Here is a 12010-nt window from a genome sequence, read left to right on the forward strand (position 1 = left end):
GAGGAAATGAACCTTTATAATGTAGACATTTAGTTAACATCACCTCAAAGAAGTTTTCAACAGTGAGAAAACTGCTATTATGTGTCTCCTGATATAATGTAGTAAGACATTTCACACTGCCTATGTGAATTCATTACAACGTGAATTGCCATTTCACATTGTAGTAAGACATTTCTCAGCACTTGGAGAGGCTGAGGCAGTCAGACCACTTGAGGCCAGGAGTTTGAGACCAGCCTGGTCAACATCTTTACTAAAAAATATATAAAAATTAGCCAGGAATAGTGGTGCATGCCTAGAGTCCCAGCTACTTGGGTGGCTGAGGCACGAGAATCACTTGAACTTGGATGCAGAGGTTGCAGTGAGCCAAGATAGCGCCATGGCACTCCAGGCTGGGTGACGGAGCAAACCTCTGTATCAAAAGAAAGAAAAAGAAAAAAATATAAATACATATACATATATAAATATATATAAACATCGTATATAAAATATATGTATATAAAATGTATTACTGAGAATCTAATTATAAAAAAAGATAAATTCGGAAAATTGTATAATTCTCCTGCCCCTCCCTTCCAAATGTCAATATTACAAAAAAAAGAAAGGTGGCCATGGGGCTGTTTTATATTAAAGAGCCCAATCTGGCCGGCCGCGGTGGCTCAAGCCTGTAATCCCAGCACTTTGGGAGGCCAAGACGGGCGGATCACGAGGTCAGGAGATCGAGACCATCCTGGCTAATACAGTGAAACCCCGTCTCTACTAAAAAATACAAAAAACTAGCCGGGCGAGGTGGCGGGTGCCTGTAGTCACAGCTACTCGGGAGGCTGAGGCAGGAGAATGGCGTAAACCCGGGAGGCGGAGCTTGCAGTGAGCTGAGATCCAGCCACTGCACTCCAGCCTTGGCGACAGAGCGAGACTCCGTCTCAAAAAAAAAAAAAAAAAAAAAAAGAGCCCAATCCAATCAATCCAATTCATAAATTCTGATTGTAATTTGAGAAAAATGGAAAGAAAAACAACTATAAAAGATTTTGAAGCCACGCGTGGTGGCTCACACCTGTAATCCGTGAGCCACGGATTGCCGCTTTGGGAGGCTGAAGTTGGTGGATCATTTCAGGTCAGGAGTTCAAGACCAGCCTGGCCAACATGATGAAACCCCATCTCTACTAAAAATACAAAAATTACCCAGGTGTGGTGGCTCGTGCCTGTAGTCCCAGGTACTCAGGAGGCCAAGGCAGAACTGCTTGAACCCAGGAGGTGGAGGCTGCAGTGAGCTGACAACGTGCCATGACATTCCAGCCTGGGTGGCAGAGCAAGACTCCACCTCAAAAAAAAAAAAAAAAGATTTTGGGGGCATGGTGGCTCACACCTGTAATCCCAGCACTGTGAGAGGCTGAGGCAGGCATGTTGCTTGGGCCCAGGAGTTCGAGACCAGCCAGGGCAACATGGTGAGATCTCCTCTCTACAAAAAATACAAAAATTAGCCAGGTGGAGGTGTGCGTGCCTGTGGTCCCAGCTACTTGGGAGGCTAAAGTTGGAGGATCACCTGAGCCTAGGGAGGTCAAGGCTGTAGTTAGCCATGATTGCACTACTGTACTCAATCCTGGGCAGCAGAGTTTAAAGAAAAAAAAAAAAGGAAAAAAAGATTTTGGGGACTACTGGGCAATTTTAATATGGACTAAGTATACCGTTGTTATGTAAGAGACTAAAGGCATGTCAGAGGCTCATGCCTGTAATCCCAGTACTTTGAGAGGCTGAGACTTGCGGATTGCTTGACCTCAGGGATTCAAGACCAGCCTGGGCAACAATGGTGAAACCCCATCTGTACCAAAAATACAAAAAATTAGTCAGGTGTGGTGGCGCACGTCTGTGGTCTCAGCTACTTAAGAGGCTGAGATGTGAGGATGGCGTGAGCCTGGGGGGAGGAGGAGGAGGCTGCAGTAAGCCAAGATCACACCACTGCAATCCAGCCTGGGTATCAGAGTGAGACTCCATTTCAAAAAAAAAAAAGAGTTACAATGTCTACAACATACTTTCAAATGGCTCATAAGACAGACAGGCAAGGCCGGGCGCGGTGGCTGTAATCCCAGCACTTTGGGAGGCTGAGGCGGGTGGATCACGAGGTCAGGAGATCGAGACCATGCTGGCTAATACAGTGAAACCCCGTCTCTACTAAAAATACAAAAAACTAGCCAGGTGTGGTGGCGGGCACCTGTAGTCCCAGCTACTCGGGAGGCTGAGGCAGGAGAATGGTGTGAACTGGAGGGGTGGAGCTTGCAGTGAGCTGAGATTGCGCCATGCACCACTGCACTCCAGCCTGGGCGACAGAGCAAGACTCTTCTGTTTCTCAAAAAAAAAAAAAGGCAACAAAGAAGCAAAATGTTAACAATTGAGATAAAGAGTGTATTAGTTTTGCTGGGTGCAGTGGCTCACGCCTGTAATCACAACACTTTGGGAGGCCGAGGTGGGGGATCACGAGGTCAGGAGTTCGAGACCAGCATGGCTAGCATGGTGAAACCCTGTCTCTACTGAAAATACAAAAAATTAGCCAGGCATGGTGGTGTGTGCCTACAGTCCCAGTTGCTTGGGAGGGTGAGGCAGGAGCACTGCTTGAACCTAGCAGGCAGAGGTTGCAGTGAGCTGAGACTGAACCAATGCACTGCAACCTGCGTGATGTGACAGAGTGAGATTCCATCTCAAAAAAAAAAAGGGTATTTGTTTGGCCACATTGTTCTTTTAATTTTTTTTTTTGTGTGTGGATTTGAAAAACATTCCAGAAAAAAGTTAGAGGGAAAAACAGAAAACTATGTGTTTTCAATTGTCTGCCTTCAGAATTTTTTCTTGTCACTGAACAATAAAACAAAACAAAAAGTTAGCCTGAGCAAAGTAGCAAGACCCCAGGTCTACTAAAAATAAAATTAGGTGGGCATGGTGGTGCACGCCTATAGTCATAGCTACTTAGGAAGCTTAGGCATGAGGATCACGTCAGCCCAGGAAACTGAGGCTATAGCAGACTACGATTGCATCACTGCACTCCAGTCGGGACAACAGAGTGAAACCCTGCCTGAAAAAAAACAAAAAGTTGATTTATTTCACTTCGATTGTAGCAATAACCTAGGCACAATGACAACAAAAGTTGAAAATTTGAGGCCTTCGTTATAAAAATAGTGTTTGCAGGTGGGGCGCGGTGGCTCATGCCTGTAATCCCAGCACTTTGGGAGGCCGAGGCAGGTGGATCACCTGAGGTCAGGAATTCGAGACCAAGCTGACCAACATGGAAGAAACCCCGTCTCTACTAAAAATACAAAATTAGCCGCTACTCAGTAGGCAGAGGTTGCAGTGAGCCAAGATTGCACCATTGCACTCTAGCCTGGGCAACAAGAGCGAAACTCATCTCAAAAAAAAAAAAAAGCTCGTGCCTGTAATCTCTACACTTTGGGAGGCGTGGTGGGTGGATTACCTGAGGTCAGGAGTTAGAGACCAGCCTGGCCAACATGGCGAAACCCAGTCTCTACTAAAAACACAAAAATTAGGCTGGGCGTGGTGGCTCAAGCCTGTAATCTCAGCACTTTGGGAGGGCTAGGTGGGTAGATCACGAGGTCAGGAGATCGAGACCAGCCTGGCCAACATGGTGAAACCCTGCTTCTACTAAAAATACAAAATTAGCTGGGCGTGGTGGTGCATGTCTGTAATCCCAGCTACTCGGGAGGCTGAGGCTGGAGAATCGCTTGAACACACAAGGCAGAAGTTGCAGTGAGCCGAGATAGCGCCACTGCACTCCAGCCTGGGCAACAAGAGCGAAACTCTGTCTCAAAAAATATATATATATATATATAAAAATTAGCCAAGCTTGGTGGCAAGGACCTGTAATCCCAGCTACTAGGGAGGCTGTGGCAGGAGAATCGGTTGAATCCAGGAGGTGGAGGTTGCAGTGAGCCAAGATTGTGCCACTGCACTCCAGCCTGGGTGACAGAGTGAGATCCTGTCTCAAAAAAATAAATAAATAAAAATAAACAAAAAAAATAAAAGAGTCTCTAACAGTTTCATTCAAAACATAACATAGAGTGCCATCTCTTCAACATTCCTTATCTTTTAGAGACATTTTGGTTGGGGAATAATATACTTTTAGAATGCTACACACAAATAGTATAATTATGCCTGCTTAATGCTTAATAATAAATTACATGTTACCTAGCAATGTTACCAGCAGCAGAGACAATGGCATTCTGTGACACGGAGGCAACTCTGCTCATTCCTTGTCCGTCTTGTCCCAAATCATACACCTGTGAATACAAATCATTCTTACTTAAACATGATTACATACTATACACATATTAATAAACTTTTCCTTTTAAGGGATCCTTTAATATTGGTATTTAAAACAAACATGAAAACATTCAGATTTTAAATTTCATAGAAAGGGGCCCCTTCTGAGAAGTGAATTGGGCTTTTTTTTTTTTTTGAGATGAAGTCTTGCTCTGTTGCCCAGGCTGGAGTGCAAAGGCGCGATCTCAGCTCACTGCAACCTCCACCTCCCAGGTTCAAGCAATTCTCCTGTCTCAGCCTCCCAAGTAGCTGGGATTAAAGGGGCATGCCACCACACCCAGTTCATTTTTGTATTGTTGGTAGAGGTGGGGTTTCATCATGTTGGCCAGACTGGTCTCAAACTCCTGACCTCAGGTGATCCGCCCACCTTGGCCTCCCAAAGTGCTGGGATTACAGGCGTGAGCCACCACGCCTGGGAGGCTTTTTTTAAATTATACAGTTCATAGGAAAAGTTTAAGATGCAGGAACTGTCGGTCTTAAAAATAAGGATTTATATTACTCTTAATGGTATAATATTAATACTAACCTGTATTACTCCTTTCTCAGATCGTGTATATAAAATATTTCTAGAATTATCAATTGCAATTTGAAGAATAGGATCTAAAAGTAAGACAAAAAAAAAAAAAGAGAAAAAAGCAAAGCCAAGGATTAACAAAGCAAATACATTAGCTACTTACAACAAACTGTTGAATCAGAACTTTGTATTCAGGGGCTTTCTACTCCCTTGCTTTGAAGTTAAATCCAAGGATGTTTGCACAAGATCCAGTCCAAAAAGCATTTTGGTCAGACAACACATGAAAAAAACAGATGCTAAATACTGTGACTGGGTTACAAGCATAGAAAATAAGTTATTTTGTCCTCTAAATGAATTTTAAGCCAAACCAAAAACAAGTTCTAAGTTATTTCTTCATTCAATAATATTTAATGAATGTTTACTACATGCTAGAAATATGTAGAATAATTATATCTGGTCCTTTATGTTAAGAAACTTCCAGTTTGGCCTAATTGATTGTGTGAAAGAAAATAATTTAAAAATTTAGTCATATTAATATTTGGGTATACTGATCTTATGTTGCCAAAGCATTTTAAAAATTATTTCACCTGTTTGAATCTCTCAGTTCATTAAAAGTTAAGATATATTATTTTTATATTGGAAATTTCTTCTAGACCAAGCAATGTATCAGCTGTCTGAATGTCTGTCTCTCTCATTAAAATGTCTGTTTAATATCTGACAGATATTAAACCAAAATATCTGTCACACACACAGATATTTTGGTTTAAATATGTACAGCTGTTTTAGACATAAGTTCTTTGATGCTACATTTATAGGAAATAAGTAAACTTGAGAATAAAATCCACACTTTCTCTGTTATAATCTCTTCTTATCCTTTAAAAGACCTTATGAATATATACCAAATGCTACTTAACATAACAAATTGTTTCAATTAAGAATGATAATTTCTGAAGAAAATGTTGAGGGAACAGTATGTTAGAACTTAAGTTTTACTTGCCAAATTTATTGTTTTCTACTTACCATCTTCTGAGAATGTGAATTGTAGCAAAGAAGGAACAAGGAAAGAAAGTGAGCTCTTTGAGTGGTTTATTTTCCTACATCTTTGGCTAAACCACCCTGCTTCAGCCTTAAAGAAAAAAATAGAAAGAAGACTTATAAAAGTATGTAACTCCCTTACAATAACTACTGTATATCCATATTTATAAAAACCTTCAAATCTTCATGAAATACCAGTTATAATCACTAATACCAGTTATAATCAACAAAACGAGACACATTATTGAAAATTAACTACGGAGTTTAGTCCATAATTTAAAATATCAACCAAATACTGACAAGGAAAGAATTTCAAGACATACTGTTAAATGAAAAGCCACTTACGGGCTGCGCACCGTGGCTCACACCTATAAATCCTAGCACTTTGGGAGGCCAAGGCAGGTGAATCACCTGAGGTCAGGAGTTCCAGACCAGCCTAGCCAATACGATGAAACCCTGCCTTTACTAACAACACAAAAATTAGCTGGATGTGGTGGTGGTGCACGCCTGTAATCCCAGCTATCAGGAGGCTGAGGCAGGAGAACTGCTTGAACCCACGGGATGGAGGTTGCAGTAAGCCAAGATTGAGCCACTGCACTCCAGTCTGGGTGATAGACCCGGGTGACAGAGTAGACTCCGTCACATTTAAAAAAAAAAAAAGGAAAGAAAAAGAAAGCAATTATGAATTAAATCAATAATCCAAGTGAAAACATACATTTGCAAAAGTACATTATGTATTTGTGTATGTGTATACAGTCACAAACACATATACATAGATATCTATAGAGACACATACAGTGATGTCTGCTTTATGTTCCACAAGGACATACATAGAATTAATAATGACTTTTACCTCTAAGGAGAGGACTGAGTTTTGTAGGCATGGTGTAGCCATGGGGACTATAGCTTCAACTGTATGCTTGAATATTTGCCATAAAAATATATTAATGTCCTTACATAACTAGAAAACAAAATAAAAGCTTACTTTTCCCTACTCCATCAAGAGAGAGAAAAAAAAAAAACGTTTACAAATATCAGACTTACCTGGTAGGCTACTTCATATAAACAGCCATCCTTTCCAGCCAAGAAAATTCTGCCATTATCAGTGGAAGTTATTGTTAAAAGGTAAGTATTGTCAGTAGGAAGAGAATATAAAGGATCTGGAAGCAACTGCATTCCACCAGACATACTATCATTAAGAACTCCAGAACCTATTTATTTTAAGAAAGAATACATAAATCAGTTTATTAGCTACTCTACAGTTTTTAAAAATCTTTGCATTATTGTCAGAATCGATATGTTTACTCAATTCTTATTGACAACACAGTCAACAGCTTCTATAATATACATTTTAAAATTACTAAAAGAAGTCTGATACAATTTGATAATTCAAGTGAAACAGAACCTTCTCTCTCTCTCTGTGTGTGTGTGTGTGTGTGTGTGTGTGTTTATTATATAGTAAAACAATAAACAAGAAACTAACCCAGCCGGTGCCGTGGCTCATGCCTGTAATCCCAGCACTTTGGGAGGCCGAGGTGGGTGGATCACCTGAGGTCGGCAGTTTGAGACCAGCCTGACCAACATGAAGACACCCGTCTCTACTAAAAATAGAAAATTAGGTTGGGCGCAGTGGCTCACGCCTGTAATCCCAGCACATTGGGAGGCCAAAGCGGGCAGATCACGAGGTCAGGAGTTTGAGAACAGCCTGGCCAACACAGTAAAACCTTGTCTCTACTAAAAATACGCCTGTAATCCCAGCTACTTGGGAGGCTGAGGCAGGAGAATCGCTTGAATCTGGGAGGCGGAGGTTGCACTGAGCCAAGATTGCACCACTACACTCTAGCCCAGGTGACAGTGTGAGACTCCGTATCGAAAACAAACAAATTAGCTGGGTGTGGTGGTGCATGCCTGTAATCCCAGCAACTCAGAAGACTGAGGCAGGAGAATCACTTGAACCCGGGAGGCAGAGGATGTAGTGAGCTGAGATCACGCCATTGCACTGCAGCCTGGGCAACAAGAGCGAAAATCCGTCTCAAAAAACAAAACAAAACAAAACAAAACAAAAAACAAAACTAACCCAACGTTAACTTGTAGAAAAGAGCCTGAGGATTTGGCAGTAATAATCATTAATTTGAGTCAATGGAATTCAACATTTCACCCAGATTAGCTTTTAATTATAATATCAATTGGCCAAAATATTATTATTTTAAAAAACATAACATGTGGGTTGCCATACCTGTTTGCAAATTAGCATAGCTGAGTCCAAGAATTACTATGTCTACAGGGGTCGCCAAAACCAGGAGGTGTCGTACATGAGGTTGAAAGATGCCTAAGATAAAGTAGACAAAGGACAGGAAAACTTTCAGCATTTAAGCACTAACAGAGTAAGCTTTTATTACCATTAAAATGAGCTACTAATTAAATATTACTATGTATGATCATTTAAATAAGTAAATTTTGAGTGTCATCAAGGTAATGAAGAGGAGAAAAAGTAAACAGCAGTGGAAAAGAACCACCTTAGAAAACAATCACTTCAGTATTTAATGCTGTTTAAAAAGTGTTATATTACAAAATAGTTTAAATGTATTAAAATATAAAGATGTATATTTGTATATCCATGTTCATAGCAGCATTTTTCACAATAACTAAAAGGTGAAAACAAAATCCAAGTGTCCATCGATAGATGGATTTTAAAAAATGACATACACACACACACACAATGGAATACTACTGGACTTTGAAAAGTAAGAAAGTTGGCCGGGCACGGTGGCTCATGCCTGTAATCCCAGCAGTTTGGGAGGCTGAGGCAGACAGATCACCTGAGGTCAGGAGTTTGAGACAAGCCTCGCCAACATGGTGAAACCCCATCTCTACTAAAAACAAAAAATGAGCCGAGTGTGGTGGCACGTGCCTGTAGTCCCAGCTACTTGAGAGGCTGAGGCAGGAGAACTGCTTGAACCCGGGAGGCAGGGGCTACAGTGAGCCGAGATCATGCCACTGCAACCCAGCCTAGGCAACACAGTGAGAGTTCAGCTCAAAAAAAAAAAAAAAAAAAAAAGGAAGAAAGTTCTGATGCCTGCTATAACACAGATGAACCTTGAGGACATAGGTTAAATCAAATAGGCCAGTCACAAAATGACAAATATAGTACCATATGATTCCATTTATATCAGGAAACCTAGAATAGTCAAATTCTTACAGACCAAAAGTGGAACGGTTACTACCAACCGCTGAGGGAAGGAGGAACAGGAGTTTTTAGTTAATAGGCACAGTTTCCATTTTATAAGATGCATAGAGTTCTAGATACAGATGGTGGTAAAGGTCACACAATAACGTGAATGGACTTAATATCACTGAAGTGTTGGCTTAAAAACAGTTAAGATGGCAAAGTTTGTATTATGTGTATTTTACCATGATTAAAATATATATTATAGATTTCATTTTGAAATGTAAATAAAACCTAGAAAATTTTAGAAAATAAAACTCAGACCTATAGTTATCTACAAAAGAAAAGATTACAACCTTGATAATAGTATAGAGCAATATTTACACATTTATGTATCTCTTTTAGATTCTATGTAAAGGAAATACATTTGCTTTGCCTTTTTTTTTTTTTTTTGAGACAGAGTTTCACTCTTGTTGCTCAGGCTGGAGTGCAGTGGCTCAATCTCGGCTCACTGCAACCTCCGCGTCACGGGTTCAAACGACTGTCCTGCCTCAGCCTCCTGAGTAGCTGGGATTATAGGTATGTGGTACCATGCCTGGCTTATTTTGTATTTTTAGTAGAGACAGGGTTTCACCATGTGGTCAGGCTTGTCTTTAACTCCCGATATCAGGCAATCCGCCCCCCTCAGCCTCCCAAAGTGCTGGGATTACAGGAGTGAACGACCGTGCCAGGCCTCTTTTTTTCCTTTTTTTTTTTTTTTTGAGACAGGGTCCTGCTCTACTGCCCAGGCTGGAGTGCAGTGGCACAATCAAGGCTTACTGCAGCCTTGTCCTCCTACGCTCAAGTGATCCTCCCGCTTCAGCCTCATGAATAGGTGGGACTATAGGCATGCACCACCACGCCTGGCTAATGTTTCTGTTTTTTGTAGAGACAGGGTATCACCATGTTGCCCAGGCTGGTCTTGAAGTCTCGGACTCAAGTGATCTGCTCGCCTCAGCCTCACAAAGTGCTGGGATTACAGGTGTGAGCCACCACACCTGGCCTGAAAATATATTTTCAATGCAAGTAAATAAATAGTGCATAAAATGTCAGTTTGGGTAGGGCATGGGGGCTCACGCCTGTAATCTTAGCACTTTGAGAGGCAGAGATGGGCAGATCACTTGAGGTCAGGAGTTCAAGACCAGCCTGACCAACATGGTGAAACCCTGTCTCTACTAAAAATACAAAAATTAGCCAGGCGTGCAGGTGGGTGCCTGTAATCCCAGCTACTCGGGAGGCTGAGGCAGAAGAATCGCTTGAACCCAGGAGGCTGGGGTTGCAGTGAGCCAAGATGGTGCCATTGCACTCCAGGCTGGGCAACAGAGTGAGACTCTATCTCAAAAAAAAAAAAACAAAACACACACAGTCTGTTTTTACTTCACTGAATATCTATAATTGCAAAATAGACATAATCTTAAAAAATTTTACTTAGGCCTTGAAAAAAGCGATTTTTGTCTATTATTTCCTCCTATAAAAAGGTACATTTGGCTGCACAGTGGCTCACACCTGTAATCCCAGGACTTTGAGAGGCCAAGGTGGGTGGATCGCTTGAGGCCAGGTGTTTCAGACCAGCCTGGCCAACATGGCCAAACCACATGCTACTAAAAATACAAAAATGAGCCGGGAATGGTGGCGCATGCCTGTAATTACGGCTACTCAGGAGCCTGAGGCAGGAGAATCACTTAAACCCAGGAAGCAGAGGTTGCAGTGAGCACTGAGGTGGCTCCCCTGTACTCTAGCCTGGGTGACAGAGTGAGATTCTGTTTCAAAACAAACAAGCAAATGCACTCGGGAGGCTGAGGCAGTAGAACTGCTTGAACTTGGGAGGTGGAGGTTGCAGTGAGCCAAGATTGAACCGCTGCACTCCAGCCTACTTGATGGAGCGAGATTCCATCTCAAAAAAAAAAAAAAAAAAGTGTGTTGTTGTTCACGTCTATACCATTTGGAGTTTACATATACAAACATAATCTCTTCCTTATAGCTTTATTTCTTACCAGCTTTTGGTTTCACAAGCCCCACAGCAAGAATAGTCTCACTAAGTCCATCAAAATAGGCAAGGTCTCCTCTGTGAACAAATGAAGAAAAACATGTTACACATATAAAGCAAACGGACCAGATGTGGTGGCTCACGTCTTTAATCCCAGTACTTTGGGAATCTGAGGCAGGAGGATTGCCTGAGCCCAGAAGTTCAAGACCAGCCTGGGCAACACAGTGAGACTCTGTCTCTACAAAAAAGAAACAAAAAATTAGCCAGGCATGGCAGTGTGAGGCCACTGAGGTGGGAGGATCTCATAGGCCTGTGAGGTTGAAGCTGCAGTGAGTAGTGATCATGCCACTGCACTCCAGCCTGGGTGACAAAGTGAGAGCCTGTCTCAAAAAAGAAAAGAAAAACAGAAAACAAAGTGTTATCTTACAGTGCTCTTTCTTATTATTATTACTATTATTTTTGATAGAAGGTCCAGCTCTGTTACCGAGGCTAAAGTGAAGTGGCACCATCTTGGCTCACTGCAATCTCCACTTCACACCTGGCTAATTTTGTATTTTCTGTAGACAAGGTTTGGCCATATTGCCCAGGCTGGTGTTGAACTCCTGAATTCTCTTTATTAGTGAAATAAATTTAGACACAGAATATAATGAAAAAACTAGCCAGGCATGGTAGCTCACACCTGTAATTCCAGCACTTTGGGAAGCCAGGGTGGGCATATCACAAGGTCAGGAGATCGAGACCATCCTGGCTAACCCAGTGAAACCCCATCTCTACTAAAAAATACAAGAAAACTAGCTGGGCGAGGTGGCGGGCGCCTGTAGTCCCAGCTACTGGGGAGGCTAAGGCAGGAGAATGGCGTAAACCCAGGAGACGGAGCTTGCAGTGAGCCAAGATCCGGCCACTGCACTCCAGCCTGGGCGACAGAGTGAGACTCCGTCACACACACACA

At 41.9% G+C, this 12010-nt stretch overlaps 1 protein-coding gene across 1 annotated transcript in view; it reads right to left on the reverse strand.

The window, feature by feature from the left end:
- NUP155 (nucleoporin 155kDa) overlaps positions 1–12010 on the reverse strand; it is an 88775-nt gene that overhangs the window by 64074 nt on the left and 12691 nt on the right. The window contains exons 2-7 of the mRNA XM_011944423.1: positions 11069–11139; positions 8106–8198; positions 6914–7080; positions 5855–5960; positions 4847–4920; positions 4186–4277 (exon numbers count right to left, since the gene is read on the reverse strand). Coding sequence (XP_011799813.1) covers positions 4186–4277; positions 4847–4920; positions 5855–5960; positions 6914–7080; positions 8106–8198; positions 11069–11139 — 603 coding nt within the window. The remainder of the gene's footprint in view (positions 1–4185; positions 4278–4846; positions 4921–5854; positions 5961–6913; positions 7081–8105; positions 8199–11068; positions 11140–12010) is intronic.

The sequence above is a fragment of the Colobus angolensis genome, unplaced genomic scaffold (genome assembly GCF_000951035.1).
Source record: "Colobus angolensis palliatus isolate OR3802 unplaced genomic scaffold, Cang.pa_1.0 Scaffold230, whole genome shotgun sequence".
NCBI classification, from domain to species: Eukaryota; Metazoa; Chordata; class Mammalia; order Primates; family Cercopithecidae; genus Colobus; species Colobus angolensis.